The sequence below is a fragment of the Typopeltis vanoorti genome, chromosome 17 (assembly GCF_054136105.1).
Source record: "Typopeltis vanoorti isolate ZY-2024b chromosome 17, IOZ_Tvanoo_1.0, whole genome shotgun sequence".
NCBI classification, from domain to species: Eukaryota; Metazoa; Arthropoda; class Arachnida; order Uropygi; family Thelyphonidae; genus Typopeltis; species Typopeltis vanoorti.
This window is the reverse complement of record NC_143565.1, coordinates 37471512-37487259: the sequence shown is the minus strand read 5'-3', so window position 1 is coordinate 37487259 and position 15748 is coordinate 37471512. Positions and strand designations below refer to the sequence as shown.

Below are 15748 nucleotides of genomic sequence, written 5' to 3'. Positions count from 1 at the left end.
ATCAATCTCTTGGAGCACCTTTCCATCTATGTAGTACACAGCTGGTAATCTTTTAATCCCAAAATGCAAGACTTTACACTTTTCCACATTGAACTGACATCCATTTTCTTTTGCCCATTTTACCAGCTTATTTAAATCCTCCTGCAAACTTTCAACATCAGCTTGATTTTTTATTGCACTACACAACTTTGCATCATCAGCAAACAACTGAATATCTCCCTTTAAGCCGTTTCCTATATCATTTATATACAAATTAAACAACATTGGCCCAAGCACAGAGCCCTGAGGCACACCACTGGTCACCTGCCTCATTCTGGACTCGGCTCCTCCATACACCACCTTATGGTATCTCTCCCTGAGCCATTCTCCTATCCATATCACCAATTTAATATCCATTCCCATCTGCTCCAATTTGCGTAACAGTGTTCTATGGGGTATCCTGTCAAAAGCCTTAGCAAAATCCAGAAGTACCACTGTGTAGCCAGTTCCTTTGTCCAACTCTGATGTTATTCTATTATGGATAGTTAATAGATTGCTAAGGCAGGATCTACCTTTAACAAAACCATGTTGGCCTCTATAGAGTATCATATCCTGATCCACCCATTCTTGAATTTTGTCTTTAACCAACTTTTCCAATACTTTTACCACTACTCCTGAGATGGTGATTGGTCTGTAATTCAATACTGCAGTTTTAGAGCCACCCTTATGCAAAGGAACCACTTTGCCTAACTTCCACTCCCTAGGGACCATACCAGAGTTCAAACTTAAATTAAATATCCAGGTAAGAGGGGTTGACAATTCATTTGCACATTCACGCAACACCCGAGCTGATATTCCATCTAAGCCTACCGCAGTTATCTTTGCTAAATTACAAGGACAGGTTTTTTTCAAGACCAGTCTTCTCCTACCATTTAGATTTATTTTGCCCAACTTGTTCCAGTTCATGTTACAATCTGTTACATTTATTCATCTTATGCATGTTGATATTACATCATCAAAAGTGTGACATAACATCAGTATGCTGATCTTGCAGATCTCTCAAATGTAAATTGATTTGTAAGAATTCAGTCATGTGAAGAGCTTCAAACATGAAACTGAATACTAACAAAAATATCTTGAATTCAGTTCTGTCATTCCCAGTTTGACTGTAATAAATTTGGTATGAAAATCAGCAATAAAAAGACAAGACTACAAAAATAGAATGAAACATTGAAAACATCAACTGCACAATGAATAGAGAAGCTATAGGACAAGTAAATCATTTCAGCCATTGAAGCATAATTTTGAATGATGATAGCAAATTAAATATAAAAATAGACAACAGAATTAGCAAAGCTGGTATCATAGGAAGTCAAATGAATAAATTTATGTAGGATGAGAGAGAAGGGGGGGGGGAATTATCCAAATCACTAAACTAGTTGTATACAAGACAGTGTTCAAACAGTTTTAAGTCTAAGAGTTGGGTCAGAAATAAAGCACTTGATCAGAGATTAGAGACCATATATATGAGAGTTCTGAAAAAGATTGGGGAATGAACATGTGGCATTAATGGCAGACTTATATTAAAAATGAGGGTACCAGGAAGGAATTTGACATTGTTAGCTTTCAGGAATGTGTGAACAGGCTAGTCTCATGATTCTCGGGGAAAGGCTTAGTTGGTTATACATTCTTACTAAATAGCCTAAGGAAATTACAACATACAGTAGAATATACATTAAAATAAATTTTAATACACTTCCAATATTTCGGCAACGTCACTTTGCCATTTTCACAGGAACTTGAAAACAAGACACGTGCACACAAGCACAACACAACAGTAAACGAGTTGGTATTCTTGGCCGATTGGGCTGATAGCCCAATCGGCCAAGAATACCAACATTGCCCGCTAGGGGGCACCATCAGGACTTTTAGGAGAAAGAATAGCTTCCTGCTTTGTCCTCGTTTACTGTTGTGTTGTGCTTGCACGCACGTCTTGTTTTTAAGTTCCTGTGAAAATGGCAAAGTGACGTTGCCGAAATATTGGAAGTGTATTAAAATTTATTTTAATGTATATTCTATTGTACATCGTAATTTCCTTAATCTCATGATGTCACTTAAACAGAATAAGAGAGGAAAGGTTAGCAAATCAAGTGTTTATTGCCAAGATATCAGAAAAAAAGACCCAGAGTAAGACCAAAATCATGGATTGATAAAGAAGTGCCTTAGAATAGTGTTTTTCAAACTCTTCTGCATGTTGGCTGCTTCGACAAAATGTGACTCACCAGCTCACCCACTGTCCTTTAACTCCACCTATAGGTCATATTTTGCCAGACATGGACCTTCGTATGCTGTCCCTAAGTGAAAAATTGTGAAGTACTTGGTATTAAGATCATGTATGTTAATACACTACCTTAATATGTTTGCGAGATTTTAATTATAGGAATATGGATTGGAAAGAAGAGAGGTAATGTATATTAACAAGAAGAGTGAATTTATTGAGTTTCCACTGGATAACTAGCCAGCATGTGATGGAAGCAACACTATGTTTATTAGTGTTAGATTTGGTGTTATTCTCACAGGATGTGGTTGTGAATGAGGTACCAACACTGCCACTTCTTGGTGAAAGTGTTCATGGTGTATTTGTTTGGAAGGTAGTCAAACAGGAAAAAGTTGTTTTCAAGAAGGTCTATATGTGGAATTATAAGGTGGGTGATTATCAGACACTCCATAATCAATTCCATAGTTAACATACAATATATTGGGTTGATGAATTGTGTAGAAAAGATGTTGACAGTGCATGAGAAAGATTAATGACAACTTTAGACTGATCTAGATATTTTTCTTGTTGAAGCAAGTTAAACTTTCTTGTGAAATTATATTTCTTTTTATTTGCAACTGCTGATTTACTAGCTAATTTACTATGGACAGTAAACAGTACAATGATATTGTATCTAAATTTATAAGAATTAAACATGCATTCCATTCAGCCAAAGCAAACAGAATCTAAGAAAAAACAGAACTAGCTATCTTAATGGAATGGATCACTGCCACAAGATCAGAATTTTCAAAGATAGATCAAGATTAGCTACATTGCTACCATCTGACTTATGGGATAGCATTGACAGAATTACATCCAACAAAGCTGCAGTGGTTGCAAATAAAAAGAAATATAACTTGATACGAAAGTTTAACTTGCTGCACATCATATTGCTGCTATGATAAAAAAGTACATTAACATGTAGGGATAGGGAAGTGGTGGTGTGCCTCTATATAAATCATTGGTCAGACCACATATTGACTATTGTGCTCAGATTTGATCATCTAGTTTTTCATTGTGATGTGGACTCTGGAGTATTGGTTATGAAGAACATTTGAGAGTATGTGAATTAGATGGTGAATAGGAGATAAAGAGGAGATATGATAGACTTTCAGGTTAGTTAAGGGATCCTATCAGATTAATACAGAAGAAATGAGTGGATGTTAAGATGGGAAGAACCAGAGGTCATCCCTGAAAGTTGTATAAAGATGTGTTGAAGAAGGGCATGAGGAGTATATTTTTTATGTGGAGAGTTGTTAGTGAGTGCAGGTAGTGTAAATAACTTCAAAGCTCATTATAATAGACATATTACTGGTTGATTGTACTTCCCACCATAAGTGTTGACTCCATAGAGGTTACCAAATTAATAATAATAATATTGGGAGTTTTATCAGATAACAGATTTATAGGAAAGAAAATTGTGTATAGGAAGTTAGTGATGATATACACTTTTCATGTAGCACTGTCATAATATCTTATACCCCCCCCCACTGAGGGTACATAACAGGAATTTAATGATAATGACATTTTAGATAAATATCCTGCTAACTGAACACATGACACTTATTCTCCTATGATTCTTAGAAGCTTTGACTTCCCATCTTGTAGATGAATTGATATACATGAGAAATTTCACACATAAGGGATATCCACACAATTATTGTCAGTCATTGTCAGGTCTGCAATATAATACTTATTGTATTATATTACAATGTTATAATTATAACATTGTAATATAATGTTATAATTATATTAAATTAATTATATTAAATTTATAATGTTACACCACATTATAAAATTAATATAATTATATTAAAATTATAATGTGGTGATTATAATTGCAAATGGAATATAATTTTTTGTTAAATGTAGTTTCTGTATCTAGACATCTCAATAGCTCTGCCATTGTTGAAAGTTTATTTTTCACTTGGTTAGCTATAATAAATTTAGTTTAATCCTTTATCCAAGTGTGAGCAAACAAAGTTTGCGCCTGAAAGTATCTTCAGGACTGGCAATGAGTTGCCCAATGTTGTACTACCTTACCCCAGTCTTGAAGATACTTTCAGGCGCAAACTTTGTTTGCTCACACTTGGATAAAGGATTCAACTAAATTTATTATAGTCTAACCAAGTGAAAAATAAACTTTCAACATCTTTCTCAAAACACATCTCCTTGCAGATATGTATAATCATAACATTATACATATCCGCAAGGAGATGTGTTTTGCATTATGGGAGATACTGAGATAGGAGTGATGTTTGCTTGCTCCGCCTTTGCAAAGAGCTGCCCGATGTTGTACTACCTTACCCCAGTCCTAAAGATACTTTCAGGCACAAACTTTGTTTGCTCACACTTGGATAAAGGATTAAACTAAATTTATTATAGCTCTGCCATTGTTATGAGGCATTGGGTTTCCCAGATGTTAATGGGACATGCAGTTTTACTTATCACCATATACTAATCAGTCTCACATTCATTTCCACAAAACACTTTTAAACATTGTACTATTGTAATTCTTCTCTTTCTCTTGTTTGGTATTAATTAATTATATATAGTATATTGTCCCCCATTAATTAATGGAGGCAATGTTGCTCGCGTCCATAGTGATCCTTAAACTATACGTGTGTCCCCCCTGGGTAGTGCTAAATGAGCAACAGCGATAGGCAGCAGTCCATCCTAAGGATCTCTTAGCCAATTTCATGATGTCTACTGAATATAGTGACTTGCAGAAACCAAAATTTAGAAACATTGGCCCATACAGTATTTATTTATCAATTAAATATTGAATCTATTAGCAAAGCCAAATACAATTATTTATCGAAATTATTGTTAACCAACAATGTTGATGTGATTGCTGTCCAGGAAACACGTTCTGCTGATCCTGAACAGTTTCTTAAAAGAGGTCACATTCTAGGTTACACTGCTATTGGTGCAACTTATCACGAAGTATATGGAATAGCAATGTATGTGCAAAATTGTCTTAAAGAAGTTTTACCTATTTCTCAAAATGTTGAGGAAAACATGCATACAGTAGTGATAAAAGTTCAAGATATAACAATCACGCAGATTTATAAGCCACCTGGATCATCTTGGCCAGAAAAAATTATTCCTATTGCTGAACATCCCACAATTTATATTGGAAACTTTAATAGTCACCATGAACAGTGGAATTATGCTCAAAACAACAATCAAATTTGGCATACAAACTAAGGACACGTAATAATATTCTACAGAGACTCTGTGGCACTACTTGAGGTTTAAGAGCCTCTACTCTTTGGACAACAGCCCTTGTTTTGGTATTCTCAAGTGCTGAATATTGTGCCCCTGCGTGTCTAAATAGTCCTCACACAAGGATTATCAATTTCCAATTGAATAATACCTTAAGATTAATTACAGGCTCTATTAGATCGATTTCAACTCATTGATTTCCTCTTTTAGCAGGCATAATTCCTACAGAAGTATGTAGATTGAATTCTTTAGTCCTGGGCTTTCAAAAAATTGCTCGTAATCCAATTACCAGCAATTTTTACCTATTCCCTATTCATCAGGATCTCCCAACTCTTAACGTCAACAGATTGAAATCTTACCATCCATCACTACGAGCAGCAGAAGAACTAGTTCTAAATAATTTTAATCCTTTATCAAAAGTGGGAGGAAACATGAAAGGAAAATACGAAAGAATATTTGCATAATTATTATTTTTATTATTATTTAGGCCTCCAAGGAGTCAAAAGACTCATCGTCAGAGGTCCCTTCTAGGCAACACAAAGTGTATCATACCACTCCTTAAACTCATTGACCGTTCTCGCTCTCACCACTCTATCAGGCAATGCATTCCATGGTTCAACCACCCTCCATGCAAAGAAACCACTCCTCATCCTCTTGCCTCACAGTTTCCTTTCATAACTTCCGGGGATGGCCCCTTGTTATCACTCCTTCCTGCTGTTCAACCAAGTGAAAGAACTCCCCAGTGTCAACTCTGTAACCACCTCTCAACAGTTTAAAAGTATCACCAGTTTAACAGTTTAAATCATATCACCTCTCCTTCTTCTATCCACCAAACTCTGCAGTCCACATTCTCTCAGCCGATCCTCATAACTATTATTGTACAGTCCTGAAACCATCTTTGTTATCTGCCTTTGTACCCTTTCCACAGTTAATTTATCCCCTTCAAATCCTGGGGACCAAATCTGAGAACAATAGTCCAGGTGTGGTCTGATTAGGGCTTATACAAAGGAATGATAATTCTTTTATCTCTGCAGGTCAGCGTCCTTTTCATTATTGCAGCAATCCTCTGTGTTACCTTCACCACCTTTGCAATATTTCCTCTGAATTTCATGTTTCTATCAATCATCAACCCCCAGATCTCTTGTCTCCCCTACTTCCTCCAGTATAGCTCCTCCAATAGAGTATGCAGCATCCTTTAACATAACATATAACATCTTTAAAGGTGATCAAATCATTAAAGGATTGGATCTACATGGCAAAACCTGGACAATACTAAATAGAATTCGGACAAACCATGGCCTATGTGTAGATACTCTCTATAAATGGAACAGACATTCATCTCCAATATGTGAGACTGTGGTGCTCCATGACAGACTGTGCAACATATTGTAAAAGAATGCACCTTTCGTGCTTATCAGAATGACTGGAATGACTTTTTACAAGCGGCTCCAAGCTATCTAATAATACTATGCATTAAGGAAGGGTCACCACCCTAACCAGTTTCATCTGTTATTGAGGTACTGTTGAAGTATAGTGGTACCTCTCCAGAAACTCTAAGTGATCTACAACATTACTCTAAATTTCACTGAGCAACCCAACTGGATCACTCAACTCATGCCATGAGTTGAGTGATCCAACTCAATCACGCCTGGATTACAAATTTAGATCTCAGTTTATAATGATATTTTTTTTTTCTTATTATGGCATTATTAAAATTATTATTACATCACACCTCCCTCGATGAGTCTTTGGACTCATCGAGGGAGGACATCTACTCTACAACTCTTCGTCTCACTGCTCCACCAACCTTCATCTAACACCAAAGCCATCTACCGCCGACTACCACCACTAGTACTTTCACAGGCAATCGCAATCTTTCAGAGACAATCGCAAACATATTAAGACTTTTACTTTTAACTTTTATTTTCTATATTAAGACTTTTAATTTTTATTTTAACTTTTATTTATTTTATTTTTATTTTTATTTTTCAATTCCTTGAATTAGATCTGTTTTCCTTCAGTTCTTAACTTACAATATTTAAAATTCTTCAATCCTGTTAATATATAATGACATCATGATTCTCTTTTTTAGCATGTTTTTGCCATGAGCTATGTGTGTGTATGGTTTAATTAATACCAAATTACTTAATCCCAATTACCAAAATAAATTACAAAAAATATAAATTAATAACTGATCTGCTATCACCAGATCAGTTATTAATTTCAGTCCTCTAGATCAGAGCTTCAAGAAGCTCTAGATCAGAGCTTCTTGAACTGTGTGTCGTGACCCCAAATGGGGTCGTGTAACCAAATGTGAGGTTTGCGAAAAACAGTAAAGGTTTCTGAACTTGCAATGACCAAAAATTAATTCAGATTCGAGGCTATTGTTGGTAATTCTTTATGTAAATGGTAAAATTTTATGTATACCAAAGAATTGTTTTAAAATAAATGTCTTTATGATTTATTCTCAGTAAATGTTTGATTTGTATACCTATTTTATATACCTCTATACCTGGAGGTCACGTAAAAATTTCTTGGGCAAAATGGGGTTGTGAATGGAAAAGTTTAAGAAGCGCTGTTCTAGATGACTGGGTCCATAAAAATGTGTATATCTAATGTGTTCATGGTAGCCATTTAGCAAGTAAATTATACTTGTCAGGAAATCATATTCTTGTTTAATACTTTATCCAAGAGTAAGCAAACAAAGTTTGCACATGAAGATGACTAGTCTACTTGTATAAAGACACTGATGAGCTCACTGTTGCCTTAGTATCCCATAATGCAAAGCACATTATCAGATGTGCATAATACTATGCATTAAGGAAGGGTCACTGCCCTAACCAGTTTCATCCGTTATTGAGGTACTGTTGAAGCATAGTGGTACCTCTCCAGAAACTCTAAGTGATTTACAATATTACTCTAAATTTCACTGAGCAACCCAAATGGATCACTCAACTCATGACGCCTGACCTGTTAAACTGAAGGACAAGAGACTCAACAGTGGCTCCACTCACTGACAGACAAAACCTACTATATTAGGTAGAACTCTCTACTCCCAACTCTGTTCAGTGGAAGCCAGACTGAGAAAGATACCAAGGTTTAATTAATGCAGATGTCATGTATTTCCCATATAGAAGTAATAAAAAGTAGATCACCTTATTATTAAAATACTGTGGATCAGAGACAGACAGATATAGAAAGTTTTAAGTAAATTATGCTTGCCAAGAAATTCTTGATTAATCGTTTATCCAAGTGTAAGCAAACAAAGTTTGCACATGAAATATATTCACAATTAAGCTACCTGTATATAGTGGCAGATGATATCATGTCAATTGCCTTAGTATTCCATAATGCAAAGCACACATTCTTTCAGTCATGCATTCCACTGTCCCTCTACTAACAAATTTTCAGAAACTTAATTGTGATTGGTATCAGGAAAGAACATTTAGCTGAATTCATTTTAAAAGATGTGATTGAGATGGAAGTCAACTTCCAAAATCAAAGAGAAAAGTGAAGATGTGAGGATATATTTATGCAAAGATTTGAAATGCATGAGTTAGGCAGATAATTCTGTTCTATAGTTCTGTTATGTGAATTCCACAAAAGAGCACTATTCTATAGTACTCTTGTAGGAATTTCACATATAGATTATATTTTATTAGCTATGGACAAAGCTGTTCTCATATTCTACAGAAATGCTTCTCAAATATTTTGAGAATATAAGTAATTCAAATATAACTACTACTGTGGAAGATATAGTGGAGATACTTAATGAGAAGATCATAAAGGTCTTTCATTCTTGTGAATGAAAATATATCATATCTGAAGGAATGTGTCAGGGAGAGTTGACTTCTGCCTTGATATATTTTTTTAAAATGAGTCTTGCACTGGGTTGAGTTTCAAAGGAGTGGAAGGAGGGCAAGATTGTGTCTCTTCATAAGGGAGGTGATAGAAATCAAGTATAAAATTATAGGCCTATCTGTGTATGACGTGTTGTGGTTAAGTTGTTGGAGAAGCTGGTGAGAACTAGGAACAGGAATTGGGTTGACAACAATGGTATTATCTTTGATGGACAGCATGTATTTGCTAAAGAGAGGCCATGTTTTAGTAATCTACTTACTTATTACAATAAGGTGACGGCTTCCTTGGGCAGAGGAGAGGGATACACAGTAGTACGCTTAGATTTTGCAAAGGCTTTTGATTACCACATGATAAGTTGATAGTCAAACCAGAGCAAAGGGGGGGGGGTTGAATGTTAGGTTAGTGCATTGGATCAGACTGGCTATCTGATAGGTATCAGCAAGTTGTATATGGGGGAGCAATATCCCAGAAGAGGAAAGTCACTAGAGGTGTGCCTCAGGGACCTGTTTTAGGGCCATTTCTGTTTACCCTCTATGGTAATGATATTGGCAAAGATTTGGATGTTGATATTCAGTTGTTTCGATGATAATGCAAAGTTGGGACGAACTATGAAGAATAGAGAAGGTGCTGTGGCCTTACAAGAAGACTTGAATAATGGGCACAGGAATGGGGATAAGAGTTCAATGCTGCATATTGTAAAGGGTTTTAAAATTTGAGAAACAAAGATGGGATATAGAATTTATGGTTGTGGTGATATATTGTTGGAGGCAGAGGAAATAAGCAGTCTTGAGACGATAGTGGATAAGGATCTGAAATTTAAGGAACACATTGCCAAAATTGTGAGGACAACTCAAGGAATTCTGGGAATGGTGCAGAGGACACTGACTTGTAGAAGTAAGGTGATTCTTGTTCCATTGTATAAGTCTTTGATTAGGCCACACATGGACTACTGTGCATAGATTTGGTGACCTGGTTTTCAAAAGGATGAAGAGATGTTGGAAAGGGTCCAGAGATGACTGACTAAGGTAGTTTCTTATCTCTGGAATGTTGAATATGAGGAAAGGTTTAGAAGATGCAATTTACAGTCTAGTGCAGCGCTTCCCAAATTGTTGGCTGTAGCCCCTTAGGGGCTGTTAGTTTTGTTGAGGGGAGGCCATTAAATAATGAAAACAAATTTAAAATGTTTTATGACTAAGTGTGCCATGGCCAATGTGTATGTGAGATGCTAAAAATGTAATATTTGCATTTGATTTTTGCAATATTTGCTGTGTAAGTTTTGTATTGAATATAAATACAATAAATATTATAATAATATATGTCTGTATTATGATTTTTTTTTTTGATGAGGCCATGAAATATTTTAATTTTTCCAAAAAGGCCTTTACATCCATAGGTTTGGGAAGCACTGTGATCTACTGGATAGGGGGGAAGAGGGGAAATATAATAGAGACCTGCAAAGGTAGTAAGGGGTTGGAGAGGTTTTACAGCAAACAGTTGGAGATCAGGGGAGAACCAGAGGACATCCTTGGAAGCTGTATAAGTAGGAGGGATGTGAGTAGGTTTTTTGCATGCAGAGTTGTGAATGATTGGAATGCCTTGCCTGAGAGTGTGGTGTCTGCAGAGAATTTGAGTGTGTCTAAGGCATGGTATGATGAGCTGTGTGTATGATAAAAGGACCTCCTAGATGAGTCTTTGACTCCATGGGGTCTTGGGATGATAATAATAATATGTTACTAACCAAACCATTCTTTTCCACAGACTGCTAAAGATCATGTAATGCTATTTATCAATTTATTTATTTAAAATTATACAAAAATAAATACAGTTTTAATAACAGGTAATAATTTTATTCCACATGCAAGTACATAGAGTGTAATTTGATACTTTTAGTGGGACCTCTTAAATGTATAATTGAGAAATACAGAGATAGACTTGATGCTGATATATGTAAAAAAATACTCTTTTAGTGTTGATATATAATAACATTTCATTTGTGATTTTTTTATAATTTTGGTCACTTTTTTATTTATTTATTTTTTAATATTTATTTTTATTTTTATTTATTTATTAAGCATGTTTTGTATTTACAGGACTAACTGATGAAGGTGACTCTGTTGGAATCCATGCACCAGATATAAGGAACAAAAATTATTCTCTGTTTTTTCAACAGCTGTGGGCACTATTATTGAAACGAATACTGTATACTTTCCGCAATAGAATTTTGACTCTATCCCAGGTTATTTTGCCCCCACTCTTTTTATTAATTGGTTTAGTTATTCTCAGAACATTACCACAAAATGCAGATTCTCCCCCATTAGAGTTAAATTTAAAACCCTTTCGAGGAACTTATGTAACATATGCACTTAGTAACAGTACCTCTGGAAATGAATTTATAAGTGAAACAGTGGAGCATTATGTTGCACAGCTGCTTCCTGAAGATAAGCCTGATTTTGTGAATACAACAGATAAAGATATTATAGCTTATTTAATTAAGAAGGGTGAAGAAAATATTGGGAATTATAACCTCCATTTTATGATTGGGGCTAGTTTCAACTATAGTGCCTCATCTAATAAATCTGAGTTCCTGGCACTTTTCAATGATCAAGCTTTGCATACACCAGCTATTTCATTATTAGCCATGGATAATGCTATTCTAAAATACTACAGGAATACATCTCAAATATGTGTTACTAACCATCCTTTTCCACGAACTGCTAAAGATCAGGTAATGCTATTTATCAATATATTTATTAAAATTATATGAAATGAATTCATTTTAATAATGGTAGTAATTTTATTCCACATACATGCACACAGAGTGAAATTTTATGCTTTTGAAGGGACCTCTTAAATATAAAATTGAGAAATACACAAAATCAGAGAAATTTTAAATTATGTTACTTAAAGAAAAAGATCAGTTGCCTTATAATAATACTTTACAAGCCATTTAAAATATATTATGCATATTTGAACATTACTTCCTCTCCAATAAAATTTAGAATTTCTGAAACTTCTTTGTTCACTGTTTAGCATATGTTTCATTTAGCAGGAACAAGTTTTGATATTTAGTGAGTATTCCTGCTACAAAGGGATATCATCCTAGTTGCAGGGAATGCTATTTAGATGCCTGCTTTAATTTTTTTTTTTATTTTTTTTTTTATGATGTACCACCTTACCCCAGTCCTGAAGATACTTTCAGGCGTAAACCTTGTTTTCACACACTTCGATAAAGGATTAAACTAAATTTATTATAGACACCTGCTAAGTGATAATCCCATTGCTTCTTAAACCTTGTTCATAAGAAAGTCTGCAGTGCCGATGTTATGCTTAGTCTCCAGAGCAGAAATTTCAGCTTTTATTATTATTTTATTTTATTTTTATTTTTTTTGTTGTTGTTGTACTTGATCAGATGAAACAAAAGAGTAGAAGATGAAAGCAGAAGAACCAAAGGCCATCTCCGGAAGTTGTGTAAGGATGTGGTGAAGAGAAGTGTGAGGAGTATCATTTTTACATGGAGAATTGTGTGTGACTGAGACACATTACTGATATATGTTGTTAATGCAGGGGGTATTTTAAGATTCAGTATGATAAATATGTTGCCATTTGAATGAACCTCCCAGGATGGATTTGCAGACTCTTTAGAAGGTGTGATAATAATAATATGAATCATAAGATCAGATGATTGGTGAATATAAATAGGAGAGTTCAAAACAATCATGTGAAAGAGGTGTGAATGAATGGCATCACGAGAGAGTTCCTTTTGTTATGGATGGAGAATGAACATCATTATTGATGTCATTCTCCATCTGGAGTAAACAAGCAGGAACATTACAGGTGGTTATAGAAGTAAATGATTTGGATGTACAGAAGGTTATGGAGAATACTGTAAGATAATACTGTAGTAGGAAAGATGAGCAATATGCTGCCCAGGTCAAATGAAAATGGATTGAGGCACTGTACAAATATGATGCCAGAGATAACATCATCTCTGGCATCCAAAGTTATGAGAGTGGAAGTTCAGTTTGTGAATCTGCAGAAGAGATTTGATGGATTTATGGAACCATTTAACATATATGGATTACATTTGAGTTTATTTGAAGAATTTTCTGTGATTCATTTGGGAAAGCTATTTTAGGAGATAAAGTCATGATAGAGTTATAGTTGAATGAGAGATCTGAAAAAGTAAAGAGGAAGAAAAGGAAATTTAAAAGAGCAGAAGAGAAATATGAGATGAGGTTGGCTGAATGAACAGAGATTTTGAAGGTTAAAACAGTAGTGAGAGAATGGGCATTAGTATGTGTGAGTGTGCTCGATGTGAAAGGAATGGTTGAAATGTATGAGGTTCATTTGAGGCTAGGAAAAAGAGCATCAGGTAAATAGCAGTGTCTGATTCCTGCTGCAGTTATCAGTAGACAAGAGGAGATGCATAGTGTTATATATTATTATTATTATAAGGGCACATCTATGTAGTCTGAAGACTCATTGCAGGAGATCCAGTCTATCATTCCTCTCCTTAAACCCATTAACAGACAAAGAACTTACAACTGACTCTGGCAACCCATTCCACTCATTCACAATTATCCAAGCCAAACATCTAGTCCTCACACCCCCTATAACCACACCTTTATTAAACTTTTAGGGATGATCCCTTGTTCTGGTCCCTCTAGCCAAGTGCTGAACATTTTTCCTTCATCTTTCCTATAAAACCCCTTAAGCAACTGAAATGTTTCTATCATATCCCCTCTTTTTCTCCTATCAACCAACTTCTGCAGTCCAACACCTTCAATCTATCCTCACAGGGAGCATTCCACAGGCAATTCACCATCTTGGTTACTCATTTCTGAATCCTCTCCACTGCTTCTTTGTCCCCAAGAAACCCAGAGGACCAGGCTTGAGCACAATAATCCAGATGTAGGCATATCAAGGCCTCATAAAGAGGAATGACAACTTCTTTATCTCTACTTGTTAATGTTCTTCAGTAGCCAAGCAATTATGGACAACCTTAGCAATATGGCCTCTAAACTTTAACTCTTTTACTATCACCATCCCTAAATCTCATCTATTTCCTGGAGTATGAAACTTGTTCTGTGGGTTTCAAGATGCACTGTGAAGGGATGTTGAACAGCAGCTGCACATGTTCCAGCGAGCTTAGTGCTAAGTGAGGGAATTATTGATGTTATTTCAGATGAACATTTCCCATGGAAATATTTGTAGAATACACATAGTGCAGAAACCAAAATTTGTGTGAAAGTGGTGGGGGGAGAGTGAGTTAGTAAGAGATGCATTGTTAATAAGTCTAATTGCTCCCCTCTGTATTGTCAATTTTGAGAGAGCTTTTAGGGGCCCTCACCCTATATGTGAGATCAATATTCAGTAACTGGAAAGATTGGGATTTGTATAAAGTTGACATGTTCGCTGCCAACTACGAGTATACTCATAGTTTGTATATGAGCTTCACAAGCCAACTACGAGTATACTCGTAGTTCGTATATGAGCTTCATAAGCCAACTACAAGTATACTCGTATGTCGATTTATTGACCTCCTATGCCAAACACAAGTTAACCCTTAGTATAATTACCTTAATTTGGACCTTTGGATTCTGAATAAAGCGGTGTGTATGTGTGGGGGCTTGGTAGAAGGGAAATAATTTCAACTAAAATATAGTATATTATATATGTGCTTCAGAAGCCAATATGAATATACTCGTATGTCGATTACCAACCTCCTATGCCAAGCGCGAGTTAATCCTTAGTGTAACACGTAATTTGTAAATCAATTTAAAATCAATAAAAATAATAAAATGAAATCAATAAAATAAAAACCAGTTTATTCAAATTACGAATGATACACTTTAAAACAATTTTCCACGCAGTTTTTCCTGGCAAACAGGACAATAACGATGTGTTTCGCATCGTTGTTTGTTTCGTGTACATACTTGGCATGGCCTTGTCAGACGATTCTTTTTTTCTGTAGGTAGTAAAATTTCCAAATAATGAAGATCCCGAATCCTGTTGATATTCTGTGATGCTGTAAGCTCATCCATTCCAACAAAAACTGAGATAAATTGATCTCTAAATTTTAACACAGTCATTGCGTTTCCAGTAATTATATTATAAAATTTATGCGCATTTTGAATATATATATCAAAAATGCGTATTGCCAATTTATTTGGCCATTTAATTATCTTTCGTAAGGGGGGAATAGTAAGAAAGCATTTGATCAGAAAGATCGATGCCTGACATACCCAAATTACAGTCCTTAACGATATTTGGTTTTAATTGAATTTTACCATTCCAATTTTTTGCTTCAACCTTTCAAATTTGTGCATATTTGAAATGGAAAGAACTTCCCTCTTATCCTTC

At 35.2% G+C, this 15748-nt stretch overlaps 1 protein-coding gene across 1 annotated transcript in view; it reads left to right on the top strand.

The window, feature by feature from the left end:
- Positions 1 to 15748, top strand: part of Abca3 (ATP binding cassette subfamily A member 3) — a 524972-nt gene that overhangs the window by 334042 nt on the left and 175182 nt on the right. The window contains exons 16-17 of the mRNA XM_090407639.1: positions 5159 to 5447; positions 11476 to 12110. Coding sequence (XP_090263765.1) covers positions 5159 to 5447; positions 11476 to 12110 — 924 coding nt within the window. The remainder of the gene's footprint in view (positions 1 to 5158; positions 5448 to 11475; positions 12111 to 15748) is intronic.